General features: G+C 44.6%; 1 protein-coding gene and 1 pseudogene across 5 annotated transcripts in view; one reads left to right on the top strand and one right to left on the bottom strand.

The window, feature by feature from the left end:
• LOC147105528 (tyrosine-protein phosphatase non-receptor type substrate 1-like) overlaps window positions 1–18,548 on the bottom strand; it is a 535,426-nt pseudogene that overhangs the window by 77,147 nt on the left and 439,731 nt on the right.
• The window catches only part of LOC147105533 (inositol 1,4,5-triphosphate receptor associated 2-like), a 176,700-nt gene that overhangs the window by 37,728 nt on the left and 120,424 nt on the right, over window positions 1–18,548 (top strand). For all 5 annotated transcript variants that reach the window (XM_086009964.1, XM_086009967.1, XM_086009965.1 and 2 more), the window contains exons 9-11: window positions 97–147; window positions 2,534–2,611; window positions 14,461–14,517. In XM_086009964.1, the coding sequence (XP_085866090.1) occupies window positions 97–147; window positions 2,534–2,611; window positions 14,461–14,517 (186 nt within the window). The remainder of the gene's footprint in view (window positions 1–96; window positions 148–2,533; window positions 2,612–14,460; window positions 14,518–18,548) is intronic.

Here is an 18,548-nt window from a genome sequence, read left to right as displayed (position 1 = left end):
TCTTGCATTGAACAAATCTCACTAGATCGTTTGTCGCCAAGTTTGGACAGCGTCCATTGTTGAGTGTATGACATCCAATTCTTGTGTTCATTTCAGGCAAAGGACAATCGATCCCTAATTCAGAACATTGCCTCACTTCAGGAAGAGGTGGGCCTTTCTTGAATGCTTTAAAACACCTCCAGCATTTACAATGAACGTGTGTATTTTTTTAGGTAGATTGGTACAGCAAGGCCATATGAAGTGGTGGTCGCTGTTACATTTTTAAATTTTTTTTACTCTGACACCTGAGCACGAGACACACCAAAGGCATACCTGTAAGTGAGACCTTGCTCCCTATATAGTGGAGTGTAATGAGTTTTATACCCAATATCTGGTAATGTTGGGAGCCCAGAGGCCGAACAGAAACCTTTGTCTCTGTATTTAGATTACTGGGTATGGTGCTAGTCTTCTAGACTTCACAAAGCATTACGATAAACAGTCTATTGGACCATGACTTTGCCTGTATATAGGTACCACCATTCTCCTATTTGGCCAAAGCTAACCTAATGGACAGTTATTCATCCAGGATATTTGTAAAGTTCACTTCTGAATCCCTGGTGTGCTACTAGGCGCAAAAGAGTGGGCAAATTCCCCTACTTGAATCCTTCGACCCATTTGCTTCCAGTAAAACTTTCAAATATTTACTTGTTGCTGAAGCTGTGTGCCGTCACATTGTGAATCTCTGGATAAGGGGTCAGCAGATAAAACTGACTTTTATTTAAGACACGCTGCCAAAAGATTGCCAACATGTTGAAGATGATGTGGCAAAAACGATACATGTCCATGCAGGAGCTTCAATGTTCTAGAGTAGAAGCACCATAATTACTGCCCCTCACACTGATACCAGTCTAATTGCTTGAAAGCCAGCGAAGGTGAGTGTCCTGGGAGTCTTTAGGACGATGGGTAGGGATCATCTCTAGTATTTGTTGAACACCAGTAATGGGCAATAGTCAGGGGCACACAAATTGAGTACATTTGTGAGTATCCTCAATTATAAAATTGGTCATTTCTGCATTAGAAACTACAGTAATCTAAGGAATTAAAATAAAATTAACCTTTGACTATTCATTTTGCTGTGGACTAACATGCCAGACTCTCATTACATTCAAGCCCAGATTGTTGTTGGGAGGAGGAAATATTTTCATTCCATTAATGAAAATAAATAGTGCCTCCCCAAACCCACGACCTCCACCACCTAAGACGAGGGCAGCAGGCGCATGGGAACACCGCCCCCTCCAAGTCACACACCATCCCGACTTGGAAATATATCGGCCGATCCTTCATGGTCGCTGAGTCAAAATCCTGGAACTCCCTCCCTAACAGCACTGTGGGAGTACCTTCACCACACGGACTGCAGCGGTTCAAGAAGGAGGCTCACCACCTTCTCGAGGGCAATTAGGGATGGGCAATAAATGCTGGCCTTTCCAGCGACGCCCACATCCCCAGAATGAATAATATTTAAAAAAAATCTAGGTTGGATTTGAACCCAAGTTCCAGAGATGATGGGACAGTGACTAACTCGCTAAACTGCTCATCTTTCACCTCCATTTGTGGTATTTTGAAAACATGCTTTAATTTGTTTGGAAAGTAATAACTTAGTTGCTAAGTTGGAAAATCTCTGATTTCCCAAATGCGCAACCTGGCTCGTGTTCAAATAAAAAATGAAGTTGGCATGGATGTATTGCATTGTACGCAAGAATTTGTCCTGTGTGAAAGCCAGGAAATGGATAATCTGCCCTTGCAATACTGTACTGACTTTAGGTTAATGCCAGGGCCATTGAATTACTGAGACTGGGTCAAATTCCATTTTTATTTCATGGGATTCTGAGATTTTTAACCAGTGTTTTGGGGATCAGTGGAATTGATTATTATCCCTCTTGTCTGGCGATTTAATTCCTGGCAAAGAAGTTACCTTGTGAAACTAAAGCGAGTGCATATAATGTAAATACCATTTACATATGTTTGATGGAATTAGGGCTTTATGGCGCCTCTCTCTTTCTTTTCCTGTGATGACTCCCACTCCTCCCCTGCCCTTCTCTCGCTCCTCTCGACCCATAGGATGTATTGGTGGTTTTATTACTGGACTAATAATCCAGCGAATGAGAATTTTAGTTCAGTTTTTTAAAAAAATATGGTATCAGTAAAAGTGACAGTGAAGCTGTCTGATCATCATAAAAACCCAACTTGTTCTCATGTCCTTTCCCAGTCTGGCCTATATGCAACTGTAGTCCCACACCAATGTGCTTGACTCTTAATTACCCTGACGTGGCAGAGCAAGCCACTTGGTTGTACTCGGGATGGGCAATAATTGGCGACCTTGCCAGTTACGCCTACATCCTCAGGATATTGCTTGTGCCACCGAACATATTGTAGCTATTTGACTAATTGATTTGTCATGTGATAATGTGTCCTTAAAAATCTTAGCTGTTCTTGATTTTCCAATTGGGGGAAAAAGAATTGTACTTAAGAATGACATTCTGGGCCTTTGTTTCAGAATCTAAAAAATGCCATAGATATTGATGCCCTTCATGAGAGGATTGCTGTGCTCTCCGATGATAAAACAGAACTCCAGGTAAGTTACTTAATGGACCTCTTAACTGGTGAATGTGATCTTTGTAGCTTCTGCGTGAAAAGTGTTGAAACTCTTGCTGTACGTGAATCTACATTCACTATATGAACCTTCCTTTTTAAAATTTCAGTTCAGTCTATCCACCGAACATAGGAACAGGACTGGGCCATTCAGCCCTCGAGCCTGTCCCCCCTGTTCAATTTGATCACAGCTGATCTCTATCTTAACTTCATCTACCTGCCTTTGTTCCATATCTCTTAATACCCTTACTCAACAGAAATCTATCCATCTCCATTTTTAAATTTTCAAGACCTAGCCTTAACAGCTTTTTTGCGGGGGAGTTCCAGATTTCCACTACCCTTTGTGTGAAGAAGTGCTTCAAACCATGGACTGACTATCACTTTTTTTAGTTTTGTAGTAAAATGAAGTTTTGTAGGAAGCTACTTTAAGAATTAACACAGGTAGCTAATAAAACTTTCAAAGACTGACTTGGATAATGTTTCAAGACTGAATAATAGTTTGGAATTTAGGTTTTAATTGTAGTGCTCTTTAAAATACAAAGTTAATGCAGTAGCATCAAGATTGATGGGTGTCCAGATGTATGGTGGATTGTCACATTTAGATAACTAGTAGGAACAGGAGGAGGCGATTCAGCCCCTTGAGCTTGTTTTGCCATTCAGTGAGGTCATGGCTGATCTGCAAACTAACTCCATATCCCTGCCTTTGGACCATATCCCTTAATACAAGGCAGCACGGTGGCATAGTGGTTAGCACGGTTGCCTCACAGCGCCAGGGACCCGGGTTCGAATCCGGCCTCGGGTGACTGTCTGTGTGGCGTTTGCACATTCTCCCCGTGTTTGCGTGGGTTTCCTCCCACAGTCCAAAGATGTGCGGGTTAGGATGATTGGCTATGATAAATTGGCCCTCAGTGTTAGGGGGATTAAATACGTGGGGTTACGGGGATAGGGTGGGATATGTGTTGGTGTAGGGGTTACGGGGATCGGGTGGGATATGTGCCGGTGCAGGCTCGATGGGCTGAAATGGCCTCTATCTGCACTGTGGGGTTTCTGTGATTCTGTGATACCCTTGGTTAACAAAAAGCTATCACTCTGCAATTTAAAATTAGCATTGATCTCACATCAATTGCTGTTTACGGGAGAGAGTTCCAAACGTCTACCACCCTTTGTATCGAAGTGTTTCCTAATTTCACGCCTGAAAGGTCTGACCCTAATTTTTAGACTATGCCCCTCGTCCCAGGGCTGGATTTTGCCAATAGGGAGCTTTTGGAGGCGGGTCTCCCACTTGTTAGGTTTCAGTCCCGACTCCATCAACTTCTGGCCAACCCACGCTATTTTCCCTTGATTGACCTTGTTAAGCCCGCCCAGCGAAGGTGCAAGACTCTCCGCATACCCACCGATTGAAGCCTGCAGGAAGAAACAAAGGTAAGTACACTTTTTCTATCACTTTGCACTTACCTCAGATACTCGCCTCTCCACACTTGCACCCATCTCTTACCTTCACAGCACACTTTTGCACCCCTCCGACCCCCACAGACCCACTGCTCGCCTCGGTGACTCTGGCGGGTTTCGGAGCCTTCGGGAAGCCCGCACTTGTGTGGGCAAAATTGGGATAATCCTCTTATCTGCCTTTTAACTACCAGTCAACAGGCAGTTAAGTGGCTGTAATCCCCTTCCTGCCTCCAAGGAAACGGGACCCAGCGTTGGTCAGCTACCCGTCTCCTGGCAAGATGGCACAGAGGTGGGTTGGGCACCCGCCCCCAAATTCTGCCATTTTCCCGGCCTCCATACCTGTCTCCCCAAGGCTGTCAAGATCGTGCCCCCAGAATCTCCAAACCAGCGGAAATAGTTTCTCTCTCTCTACCCTATCTGTTCCTCTTATCCTGAAAACTTCAATCAGATCACTCCTTAACCTTCTAAATTCTAGGGAATACAACCCTAATTTGTGTAATCTCTCCTCATACCTGGACTTTGAGGGTTAAGTTATCATTCTGGTAAACCTACACTGCACTCCCTCCAAGGCCAATATATTCTTCCCAAGGTGTGATGCCCAGAACTGCGCTCAGTACTCCAGTTGTGGTCTAACCAGGGCTTTGTATAGCTGCAGCATAACTTCTACCCCCTTGTATTATAGTCCTCTAGATATAAAGGCCAGCATTCCATTAACCTTTTGATTATTTCCTGTACCTGTTCATGATATTTTAATGATCTATGTACCTGAACCCCCCAAGTCTCTTTGGACATCCACTGTATCTAGCTTTTTACCAATTCGAAAGTACCCCGTTCTGTCCTTTTTAGGTCCAAAGTCGATGATATCACTTTTGCTTACATTGAAATCCATTTGCCACAGTTTTGCCCATTCACTTAATCTATCCCTTTGTAATTTTATGCTTCCCTCTACACTGCCTACAATGCTGCTTATCTTTGTGTCATTGGCAAATTTGGATATATGACTTTCTATGCCATCATCTAAGTCGTTAATAAATATTGTGAATAGTTGAGACCCCCAACACCGATCCCTGCGGGATACCACTGGTCACATCTGGCCAATTGGAGTACCTGCCCATTATCCCTACTCTGTCTCCTGCCGCTCAGCCAATTTCCTAACCAGGTCAATAATTTGCCCTCAACTCCGTGGGCTTCTACCTTCGTTAACAGTCTCTTATGTGGGACTTTATCAAATGCCTTCTGGAAGTCCATATAGATAACTTCCATAGACATTCCCCTGTCCACTACTTTAGTCACCCCTTCAAAACATTCAATCAGGTTCGTCAGGTCAGGCATGACCTACCTTTCACAAATCCGTGCTGGCTCCCTCTCATCAACTGAATTTTTGAGGTGTTCAGTCACCCTATCCTTAAATTATAAACTCTAGCAATTTCCCGACAACAGATATTAGGCTAACTGGTCTATAATTCCCTGGTTTCCCTCTCTCGCCATTCTTAAATATAGGAGTTATGTGCAATTTTCCAATCTAAAGGGATGGTTCCTGACTATAGAGATCTTTCGAAGATTATACCCAGGGCGTCTGCAATGTGCTCACCTACTTCCTTTAAGGCAGCACGGTGGCATAGTGGTTAGCACTGTTGCCTCACAGCGCCAGGGACCCGGGTTCAAATCTGGCCTCGGGTGACTGTCTGTGTGGAGTTTGCACATTCTCCCCGTGTTTGCGTGGGTTTCCTCCGGGTGCTCCGGTTTCCTCCCACAGTCCAAAGATGTGCGGGTTAGGTTGATTGGCTATGATAAATTGACCCTTAGTGTTAGGGCGATTAAATACGTGGGGTTACGGGGATAGGGTGGGATATGTGTTGGTGCAGGGGTTACGGGGATCGGGTGGGATATGTGTCGGTGGAGGCTCGATGGGCCAAAATGGATCTGCACTGTGGGGTTTCTGTGATTCTGTGAAAACCCTGGGACGGAAACCATCTGGCCCTGGTTTGTCACTCTTTAATGCCATTATTTTCTTCATTACTGTTATTTTACTTGCGTTAATTTTATTGAGTCCCTGTCCCAGATTCAATATTGGCCCAGAAATTCGGGTCGGAGGCTTCCCGCGGGTGCAAGCCTCCGACCTGCACTTACCTAGCGCGCCGACCGTTGAGCTGTGGGCCCGCGTGGGATTCCGATCCTGGGCCTGCTCCAACTGCCGGCGCGCAGTGCTTGCGTATCCCAGGGGCACAGTTAGTTCGATGCGTGGGCCATGGAGAGCCAATGGTGCAGGGAAATGCCCATTTGTAAAATTGATAGTTTTGACAGCTCTTCCTATCAATACTATAAGCCCCAAAACATCACTAAAACTTCAAATACATTTTTTAAATAACATCACATTTTTAAAATAGCTATAAATTACATAAAATAACTTAAGAAATAATTTAAATTTTTGAAAAATTAATTACATTTTCTAATGGGGTTAAAAATAAACTTACCTTTCTTTAAAGTATTTAAAAATAATAAACCTGTGGGGAAAAAATGTTTTAATTTTGATTAATTCACCACTTACCTTGTTAAAAGCAGGCCTTGCACTGGGGAGAGGATTGTTGGATGTACATCATTGCATGGGTACGGAGCGGTTAATCAAACCCCACCCCCGAGAGAGACACTGGCCGGAATTTTCCGGGGTGGTAGCGGGCGCGATCGGTGGCGGGGCGGGTGGGAAAGTTGCTGTTTTTGACAGTGGGTTGGGAACCCGCTGTCATCCCGCCCCCACACGCCTTTCCCCCAGGCATGTCTGTCATCTCGGAGCCAACACGACCGGCAGCGGTGGGAGACCTAATTGAAATCATTCAGGTAGTTTACAGGCACTTCCGAGCATTTTTCTCCCCTGCATTTTAAATTTCCCTGCATGGCCATGGGATTCATGCAACTCGAGAACCACGTCTGTCAACCTGAGGTGGGAGTTCATTGGCCATTGCTCCAGCTGATTACTTGACAGCATCAAATGTACCGTAAAAGCTCCCACCTGACAGATGTTCACTTTCCGCAGGCAGAAGCTGTTGCTCAGTCCATTTCCAGCACAGATTCTGCAGGCTGCAAGCGTTTCTAGCAAAGTCTCCATCCAGTGTCACCTCATTGGAAGAACTCTCTCACCATTGACAGATCACTTCTGTCATCTGTACTTGACCTGCCATCTATTCCATCAAAATGGATGCCCTTTATACTGTCTCACCTTGGTCCTCAGAATCAGAACATGATCAGCACCAACATCATCACCAACCTTCTCCGTAATCACCTGATGCTGCACAGGACAGAGGGCATCAGCACCCGAGCACATTGCTGCCAGGGATGGGCTCCTCATGGCCAGATTTAGGCAACTTTATGCTGTACACCCATAAAGCTGCCACATGCTGTGCCAGGTTGGCACCACCCCACACCAACACCGTAAAGCATCCCTACAATGCCCAAGCCATTACTTTCTCACTCGCCACCATTGCGGGGGGTACTGTTCTGTCTCACCATTCACTGCAACTCACTAAGCCACTTCCAAAGGTGCATACAAATCTGTCCAAGAATGCAAAGTGTTGAAAATAAAAAAAATTATGTTTGACACCACATTAACAGAAACTTTACATAAACATTGGATAAACGGAGTGACTGCTGCCAATGAACAGAAGCGAAAGCTCCAACGATCGGAAGCATGATGTTTCTGCTTTTTTAAAAATGAACACACACCCTGTTGGCAGCAGTCGTGTCGAGCTCGCTCCCTTCCTGGCTTTTTTTTTTAAATAACAAGCCCACTCCCTTAACGAACCAACAGCGCGCATGCGCAGAACGCCTCTGCACAGCAGTTGGCAGCAGTCGCATCCTTGGCTAAAACACCCAAATGTCTACCCTTGTGTGCTGTTAGTTGGTATGAGTGCACTAGGATGGGGGCGAGTATGAGGGCTGGCTAGAGAGATGGGGATGTGATTATGTAGATCGAGAGGGATGGGTGGAGGTACAAGGTAAGTTGGTGTGAGTAAAGATGTGCAGGAGTAGGGTAGGGAAGGCAGAGTGATGGGGATGTGATGAGAGGCACAGCAGGATGAAGGTGAGAGTGGCTTTGTACTCGCGTTTCCTGATCTAATGAAGTCATTGAAACATTTGCGCCACTGCACTCTGGTCCTCCTGAACACATCCCTGCTTGTGCCATCCTCTGCAATGTGTAACCAGGCTGTTTTGGTCTCATGGGGAGGTCTCTTCTGCCCATCGCAAGGTAAGAGGTCCTCCGTGTGCTCTGACTCCCTCCATAGGCATGCAGAGGGAGTCATGGGAGAACCTGGGTGCAGCCCTCTGCCTCTGTGCAGTCATTGTCAGTATTTGCAGCACTCCAATGCTGTAGTGCACTGACAGCACTATGTTAGATTAAACGTCAAATCTAATGTGGCCATGGTCCCTTTAATGATCCCGGCTGAAAACTCATCATGACTGACGTCACCAGACCCACTCCATTAAATTGGGCTGGGTAACGCGCTGGGCGGGCTCAATAGGCCCCATTAAGGTAAGTTTGTTTTCAACAGCGGGATGAAGCCAGCAACGGGGTTGCGACCCACCATGCTGACTGCCGGCACAGGATCCGTCGTGGTAGGCAAAATTCCGGCCACTCTGGGACATCCTCCCACCAGGCAGCCTGAAGTACCCGAGTCCAGGTTTCACCTAACCTTTTAACTCCAACAGATGGCACGTGGCTGGCTTTAGCCACAATGAATGCTGCACTCAAATCCATTCCTCTGATTGCAAGCAACCTTTCCCCAACTGACTAATGTCAGAGCAAAGTAAGCAGCCCGTTGCCACGGAATCAAGAGAGGGTCTTGCTTCCCAGTATTGAGTCTTCACCGTTTAATGGTTGACTAAGTCCAACATCCCAGACTGGGTTTACTGTGGATTCTGTTTGCAGTAAACACATCTGTAATGTATCCAACATTGAAGGGACTACTTTGTTTTGCGGATGTACATCCTTAGTTGCGAGCGTATATAACAGACGCGTATCGATTTGTATAGTCATTGCCGAAGTTCCAGTTACCCAGTAAAGATCACTTGAAGTTACTCTCAGTCTCTGCTACTTTATTATTTTATGTAGTTATGTATAGCAGTACAAACACAACAAATTGGCGACGAGAATTATGAACCTACGTCTTCCTATTCTGGCATCGCATCCAGAGGACACCGAAATTTGGAAGAAAGGAGCGAGAAGGTAGAGAAAATGGAGCACGCTTGCTAAGCTAGGCAGGGGATACGTAAGTGAAGTGAAAAGTGCACAGGACTTGCATGACGCTAGCTAACTAGTAAAGAAAGAAAAACGGGTTTGGAAAAAAAAATGGCGATGATTGCAGCATTTGATAGCAGCATTGAAGACTGCACAACTTACATTGAAAGAGTGGAGTTGTACTGAGGGGCTAACGGAGTGGAGGTAGAAAAGAAAGCCACTGTTTTGCTGACTGTTATGGGCGCAAAGACATACGGGCTGCTACGTAGTTTATTAACCCCTGAAAAGCCAGCAAACAAAACATTCAAACAAATAGTGGACACACTCCAAGGCCATTTAAGCCCCAAACCACTGCTCATAGCTGAAAGATTTAAATGCCATAAACGGAACCAGAGCAAAAATGAAAGCATTTCTGAATATTTGGCAAAGTTGTGCAAATTATCAGAACATTGCCAATTTGGAGTGGGTTTATCAGATGCATTGAGGGACAGATTTGTGTCTGGCATGCAAAGTGAAAGCACACAAAAGAAGCTCCTGTCTGGAAAAAGACTTCACATCGGAGAAGGCTGAGTTTTGCAATATCAATGGAAGCAGCAGCATGTGGCACTTTAGAAATTCAACAAAAATCCCTGGAATATTCAACTAATAAAATGTCACTGAAATAAGAAAAGAAGTGCTCTCGCTGTGGCAAAATGTCACATGACCACAATGACTGTTGGTTTAAAGACAAAGATTGCAGACAATGTGGCAGACGAGGGCACATTGAAAGAGTCTGCAAAGCAAATGAGAAGCCGAAAACTGATACAATACAGAGTAACAAAAAGGTTCATCAAGTGACTGAAAACAAGAAACCTTTCAAAGATAGATACAAGAAGGTACACTACGTGACTGGAGACAGTTCAGATAAAGAAAAAAGTGACACAGACTCGGGAAGAAGATCTGGCTTGTCTAAAACTACAGTGTAAAAGAGACGGGATCACAGAATAATATGGGTTACTCCAGAAGTGGCAGGAGTTTGGCTGAAAATGGAGTTGGACACAGGCTCAGCTTTAACAGTGATCTCTGTACATGACTACAAATGACTGTTTTCACACATACCGCTATGGCCAACTAAAGTACTGTTAAAGACATACACAGGACAAAGAGTGTGCCCCACTAAAATAAAAGTGACTGACATACAAAGAAAAAAAAAATACCGCAATGCAACCTCTATGTAGTGGAAAATGGAGGACCACCATCGCTGGGACGCGAATGGTTCAGGAAAATACAGTTGGATTGGCACACCATCCAAGCACTGTTTGTGTCAGCAAAGGAGGACAGTAATGCCACTCCTGTGAGACTGTCACAAATACTCTCTGACTCTCAGGAAGTGTTCAAGAAAGGAATAGGAACACTTAAGGGCATGAAAGCAAAAATTAAGATTGAGGAGAACGCAAATCCAAAGTTCCACAAGGCCAGACCAGTGCCTTATGCAATTCGCCCTTCAGTAGAAGCAGAGCTGGAGAACTTGGAACAGTTAGGGGTCCTGTCCAAGTTGGATTGGAGTGAATGGGCCACACCTATAGTTCCAGTGATGAAGAAAACCTCCAGCATAAAACCAGGAAAGCCAAGAAAAGTACACATCTGAAAAGACCATTTCAGTTCTGAGGACCATGTTCGCTAGAAATGGCCTACCAGAACAAATGTGCACAGACAATGGACGAAAATTTGTCTCTGACGAATTCCAAGGTTTCATGAAAAATGGAATCAAGCACTACACATCAGCCCTGTACCATCCAGCTACAAATGGCTTGGCAGAAAGATTCGTACAGACTTTCAAGAAGGCCATCAAAGCAATGTACAGTGAGAGTCTACCACTGCAACACAAGATAGACAATTTCCTCTTTGCTTATCGGAACGCAGTACACGCAGCCACTAATCAGACTCCAGCGATGATGTTTCTGAACAGGAACCTGAGATCTCGCATGGACCTTCTTAAACCGAATGTACGTCGTGATGTAGAGAACAAACAGTTCAAACATTTGAATGCTAAGCCAGCAAGAAGCTTCAGTGTGGGACAGTCAGTTCATGCTCGTGATTTCTGGACAGAAAAGTGGCAACCAGGGACAATATCCACAAGAGTGACCACTGATGTATACTGTGGATGTGGGAGAGAACGTTTTGAGACGTCATGTGGACCAAATTCTGGATGTTCAGGTGGAAAACACCCCTATACCTCGCACAGACTCACCTTACCTGGAAACGGACACTCCTGATTCATCAGCATCAGCCTCATCCACAGCTGATAGCTCACCTGATGCAACTGTACCTATACAGTCTCATTCCCCAAAGCAAGAGAGTCTGGAGAGACGTTACCCAGAGAGGCAGAGGAGGCCTCCCCAGAGACTTGACTTGTAAAAGGGCTGTTGACAAAATAAAATGTTATGTTGGAATTTGAATTTTGTTACTTTTAAGAAAACAAAAAGGTTACTGTAAAGACAGGCTCTGTATGTTAATTATAGAAATTTTGCATTAATATACTATTAAACTAAAGGGGGAGGAAGTGTAATGTATACAACATTGAAGGACTGCTTTGTTTTGCGGATGTACATCCTTAGTTGCGAGCATATATAACAGACGCGTATCGATTTGTACAGTCAGTGCCGAAGTTCCAGTTACCCAGTAAAGGTTACTTGAAGTTACACTCAGTCTCTGCTACTTTATTATTTTATGTAGTTGTGTATAGTGGTACAAACACAACAACATCCAAGCAGCCTAATCCCAGTCGGGTCGCATTCCATTAGTTCTGTCCGGGCGGAATCGGCTGATCCAGTGTGAACGATCGGGGAATTTTAAGCGTAAGTGAGTTATGGCCAAAACCACTTGCGCTCGTGTTTTCCACGATCTTTTACGCTGGTTCAAGATTCAATTTGCCTGAATCAGACCCGCCCACAAAACTGGACACGCCCCCCAGGTCAAAATTGAGAGATTCCGCCGATTGTGATGGTTCGGGGACGCTCTTCAACTTGCACTTAGAGAACTTAGGCGCACTGGCGCTAGTCGGCACGTTTTAAAAGTTCTTTCATAACAGCAAATATTTAATTTACTAAGAAGCTGACTAGTGTACACCAATGAAACTATTAAATGGTTCCATTTATTTCTTAATGTCGACCCGTAATTTCCGATGCCTATGGGTGTGTGTGTACACCCGTAGGGACCTCGCAAGTGCCAGTTTCATGCGAAGCGCATGTGCTGAAAACTGGCATTTTCGATTTGTCAAGAATCCTCTTGACAGATCGGATGCCTGCCCTGGAGAAGGGCCTCTGCGGGGGGAAGAGTTCTGCTTTCTGCAGAACCTCCGCCCGCTGGAAACCCTTAGAAATCTTACGCCTGGTAAAAGCAGATGGGGAAGGCCTGCTCTTACCAGCATGAGAGTTTAAAAAAGTGGGGGGGAAAAAAAAAAAATTTCACTGATTTATAATTTAAAAATACTTTTTTTTTTTAAAAGTAAGTTTATTTTTAACCCCGTTTTTATAAAAAAACAAATAAAAAAAAAAAAAACTTTATTTTCAATAAAATTAAATTTTTATTTTAACTCATTTAAAAAAATATGATTTAAAAAGAAAAGTATTTAATGTTGTGCCTTTTTTTAGTGATCCCCATTCATACTTTGGACAGGTCTACCTATCAAAAGTATGAAGGGGGATTCCCTTCTCCCATTGGCTCGCCTGGCCCACGTGATCCCGGGGACACTCGCGAACCGCCTGCGCCCCTGGAATACCTGGGCCTCTGCGCGCACCAGGAGAGCCCCAGGAGCGCAAGAGTCTGGACTTCGGGAGCCCTCAGGTAAGGGCGTAGATTTTTTTCCCCGATAGGAGGGTTCCTGTGTGCGGATACCTCCTATCGGAAATTATGGGCCATCATTTTCAGTGATTATAAGTCAGCTTACTCACAGGTGGCGCACTGGGCACTCTTACTTTAAAAAAAAAAAAAAAAAAAAAAAATGCTTATTTTTTTGCTGATAAGCCCATTTTCAGTTGTATTAATAAATCTGCACCAGGTTACCACTCTTAAATACGTCAAGGAATGAAAAGGAAAAAATAAAAAAATGTCCTGGTACGCTGCCCGATCGCGCTGGTTTGTGTAAGATTTTACATTGTGATTATGCAAATGATTTTAGCGGAAACATGAAGCCTGAACCCAACCAGCGCATTTTGGGCACAATTTTCTGATTGCACCCAAAGTGGCAAACCTACCCCAGTGTGTTTCTCCAAGACCTTTTTATATACAAGATGTGTACAATGCAAATGTGTGAAGTTGATTTCTTGTGTGTCTTAATCAAGTGCTTTTATTTTAAGAGATGTACTTTCACTTCTGTGAGATTGGTCGGCAGAAGTATTTTAGGACATATTGGGGGAGAAATTCAGTATTGCAGTGGGGTGAGCAGCGCTGCACAGTGGACCATGCAGTGCTGCCGTGTTGGAAGGCTCCTTCCCTCCCTTAAAGGGAAGGGCCGTCGCTGCAGGCTCTGCAAAAAAAACGAATGCCCTGATCGCTGGTGGCACCATCCGATCGGCGCCGATCAGCCCCATGCGCACTAACAGAGCGCAGAACCAATCAAGCACGGCTCCTGAAAAATGGAGAAAAAAAGAGTCTTGATGAAACATTTTTCGCCTACCTCACCGGCAATCCCTTTGACTACCACTGCCCAAGCGGGCATCTGTGGTGACGCGCCTCCTGCGGCTGCCGGTGTTGACACTTGGCGATGCTGCGGGGGGGGTGGAAGCCAAGTTCGCATCCGGGGTGGTACTGGGGCACTGCGCACCGGATGATGTCATGATCTCCAGGGCGCAGGGGATCGTGGCGTATGGGTTTGCCACCGCCGCTAACCTGCAGGGGGACGCTCGCGGGCATCTGTACTCTCGCCGCGCCCGGTCGCAAAGCTGGTAGTGCCCCGTTAACGCACTCCCGGAGGCACAGAGGAGGCCAATTTCTCCCCCATTGTACCTAAAGTGAGGCTAGATTATAGGCTATGTCTTATTGGATATATGAATTAAATTAATTTTGCTGATACCCTTTGCTGCAACAAGATGCAATATTTTTTGGTTCCCATTGAGCAGTGCTTTAATCTATTGTACAAAGCAACAATCTTACTGTTCTTTTTCCTTCCTCAGATTCAGTTAACTGACCTTGAAAACCTAGTGCAGAATAAAGATGCAGTTTTACTTGAGGTTTGTCTTGGGTTTTTTTTTACACAGTGGGTTTGTAAAACCTGCTATTTCAAATCTGCAAATCAAAATATCTTCAATCAAACTGGCTTCACGTTGATCGGAGTAGTTCATCTGGCTTTTTAAAATGTAGTGTCTGAACATCTATATTTGATTTTATATACATGAACTCATTTATTCTGCCAATTTTTTTGCAAGCCTTGTTAAAAAATAAATTGCTTGTCTAATCCCTGGGAAGGATATTGTGATTGTTAATTTTAATGTGTCTCCAAGAAAATCTAGTTAATAGAACCAGGAGCGAGTGAGCATGCGTTGCATTTAGCAGTCACTGGCCTAACTCTGATGTTGGTTAAACTGGTTTAACTGGGCATTCGATGTCACGGGTAGGTAAGTCAATATTGACTATGCTTTTACGCAGAAGATGTGCCTTCTAAGCAGTTCTAATTTAATTTATTGAAACTGCAATTGTCAAGGTCTCGTGTTCTTAAAAAGTTGCTTTACCCATTGAGTAGCACTGTTGTCAATTCTTAGCCTACGTCCGATAGATTGTCGGAGCAGAAGGGTAAGTATGAAGATGGCATGGTACTTTCCGTGCACGATCAGTTTTTCTAGTAATCTAAACACGTCAAAGAGCAGAGGTAAAAACAAGAAATGCTGAAAGCAGGTTAGTCACCATTTTGAAAAGAGAAAAGGCGAGTTGACTTTATGGATAAGTGCCCATCTTTCCTCTTCCCAAGTGCTAACAGACCAGTGTATTCCCAGCATTTTCTTTTTATTTCACATTTTTCAACATTTGCAGTTCTTTTGCTTCTCGTCTCTCCAGCGTGGCTTCATTTGGCTCAACAGGCAACTACTTCCTAACAGACTAAGGTCAGAGCTTGTGGAGTCTGGGGACAGGTAGCAGAATGGATAGCAAGCTGGCTACTAAACACAAAACAGGGAGTAGGGGTTAAAGGTAGCTCTCCAGACTGGCAAAAGGTAGGAAGTGGTGTTCCACAGGGATCGGTGCTGGGACCACTAATTTACCTTAATGACTTGGACTCTGGAATCGGAAATACAATTTCAAAATTTGCGGAGGACACCAAATTGGGAGCTGCAGTTAATACAAAGGAGGACTGCGACAAAAAACTGGAAGACATTAATAAGCTGGGAGAATGGGCGTGTAATTAGCAAATGAATTTCAATATAGATAAGTGTGAGGTAGTGCATTTTGGTAGGAAGACTAAGGAGACCACATACTGCTTGGATAACCAGAGTCTAAATGGGGTAGAGGAGCAAAGGGAGCTAGGGGTACAGATACATAAATCACTGAAAATAGCGACAGAAGGTCATAAAAAAGTAAACAAAGTACTGGGGTACATTTCCAGAGGGAGAGAACTGAGAAGCAGTGAAGTTATGTTAAACTTGTATCAAAGTTTGCTTAGGCCACACTTGAAGACAGATTGACACGATGCTGAAGGTTCTGGCATCTTGGGCGCCACTGGGACCTGTGGTTGAATTTTCAGGTTTGCCTAGAGTCACAGAAGAAAGAACGTGCATTTATATAACCCCTTTCACAACCTCGGTACATCCCAAAGTGCTATACAACCAATGAAGTACTTTTGAGGTGTAGTCGTTGTTTTAATGTAGGAAACGTGGCAGCCAAGACGTTTGCAAGATCCCACTGAGTTAAATGACCAATTAAGCTGTTTCAGTTAATTTTGGTTGAACGGTCACTGTTGGTCAGGACACTGGGAGGAACTCTTCTGTTCTTCAAATGGTGCCATGGGAACTTTCACATCCAGAGGACAGACAGGGCCTCGGTTTAATGTCTCATCTGGAAGACGGCACCTCCAACAGTGCAGCACCCACTCCGTACTCTACTGTCAGATTATATGCTCAAGTCTACGGAGTGGGACTTGAACCCACGACCTTCTGACTGAGGCGAGAGCAGTGCCACTGGGCCATGGCTGACACATAGAGGAGGAACATCTGCTGCAGCTCTGGCTCCAAGACCACCCTTTGAGTTGAGATTACGCGGCTAATATCCACTGTGGTGGTGTGTTGGAATGTACATGAATTTATAAGGAGAGGAAGTAAACAGGAATAGGAGTAAACTCGCTCTGAGCTTCAGGTGACTCCAGCTTCAATACGATCCCCTCTCTCGTCAGTCCCTACAATGGCCTATTCAAACAACAACAACTTGCATTTATATAGTGCTTATAGAGTGTCAGATGTGGCTCAGTGGGTGGCACCCTCGCCTCTGAGTCAGACGGTTGTGGGTTCAGGCCCCACCCCAGGGACTTGAGCACAAAAATCTAGGCTGACACTCTGCAGTGCTGAGGGAGTGCTGCACTGTCAGAGGTCCCATCTGCTCTCTCAGGAGGACATAAGATCCCATGACACTATTTCAAAGAAGAGCAGGGGAGTTATCCCTGTTGTCCGAGGCCAATATTTATCCCTCAGTCAGCATCACTTTATAAAAAAAAAAAAAAAAACAGATTATCTGGTCATTATCAAATTGCGCACAGCAAGCTCACACAAACAGCAAATTGGCTGCTGCGTTTCCTACATTACAACAGTGACTACACTTCAAAAAGTACTTCATTGGCTGTAAAGTGCTTTAGGACGTCCTGAGGTTGTGAAGAGCACTATTGAAATGCAAGTCTTTCTTTTAATGTAGGAAAATATCCCAAGGCGTTTCACATGAAAGTAATCAGAAAAAAAAATTGACACCAAGCCATAGGAGGAGATATTGAGACGGGTGGTTAAAAGGTTGGTTAAAGAGGTGGGTTTTGAGGAAGGAGAGAGAGAGGCAGAGAGAACATAAGAATTAGGAGCAGGAGTCGGCCATACGGCCCCTCGAGCCTGCTCCGCCATTCAATAAGATCATGGCTGATCATCGACCTCAACTCCACTTTCCTGCCCAATCCCCATATGAGTGAATGGGACTTGGTGCGAGTTAGGATATAGGCAACAGAGTGTGGGATCTGCTGAAGCTGAAGATGGGAGGCTGTTCAGGAGAGCATTGTAATAGTTAAGCCTGGTGGTAACAAAAGCATAGCTGAGTGTTTCAACAGCGGATAAGCTGAGGCAGGGACTAACAATCTAAAATTGCTTGTGTCCTGCAAGTAAAGGAGTGTTGAGATGTTAGACATTTGCAGAGCACCAAGAGTGACAGCCAAGCATTCATTCTGCCTCTCTGCTGGTGTGAGATTATGTGAATATGAATCATGCTGGTTGGTTTGTGGGCTTACTGCTCCAAATGGTCATTTGACAGCAGTTCCAGTTTGAAGTGGAACTACTCAAGCGTGCTCTACTCAGAAGCAGCATTTGCCTTGCAGGGACCCCCCGTGCAAAGGTTCTGTTTGGAACCCCCTCAATAAAAGAGATCGATTTACCTCAATTATTAAACCCAGCATTTATTCCGCTCGGGGCCCCTTGACTGGCTTGGGGTGCACAGCCCTAATGCTGCCAGTGGCCAGAGTGCAATATGGGCATGCCAGTGAAGCTTGGAATGAGCAGTTTTCTGAAGGCTTGGCATGCAGCCTCAAGTCATAGTTCGGCAAGGTGAGAGGAAACTTGTAGTCTGCAGAATTTTTGCAGTTGGCATGGTATAGTGAAATGATGACTCATCTTACCCTGACAGATTTCCTCAGGCTGTTAAACTTTGCCTTCATCTACGTCTGTTTCCTCTTGGACAGAACGGGGACTCTGTTGATGAAATCGCGTGGTAGGGTCCCCTGGGGTCCAAAACAAGGGACTTGTCCTTTGCTGCATTCATTGCACAAGTACCTTCAAAAGCAGCATCAAAACAAAAATGGAGGTGTCTGTGTCTTTGACCAGCCACTTCCAGGTTTCTGCCATCAAGAATTAAGGAGAACCTCTTGAAATATCAATTATAGTTTCAGGATTTCATTGAAAAAACACATAGTATATGTCGATTATAAGGAAAACCATACTTTGATTGGCTAAATCTCTTGTTTTTGACTATCTGTTAGCGGAATTAAAACTGAGCCCCCTGCGGTGCAAGGGCCTGGTAAGGTCACTATATT

This window comes from Somniosus microcephalus, chromosome 17 (assembly GCF_052327205.1).
Source record: "Somniosus microcephalus isolate GS21.2 chromosome 17, FLI_Smic_1.0, whole genome shotgun sequence".
In the NCBI taxonomy this organism is placed as follows: domain Eukaryota; kingdom Metazoa; phylum Chordata; class Chondrichthyes; order Squaliformes; family Somniosidae; genus Somniosus; species Somniosus microcephalus.
The sequence above is the reverse complement of the archived record's forward strand: the minus strand, read 5'-3'. Positions and strand labels throughout refer to the sequence as shown.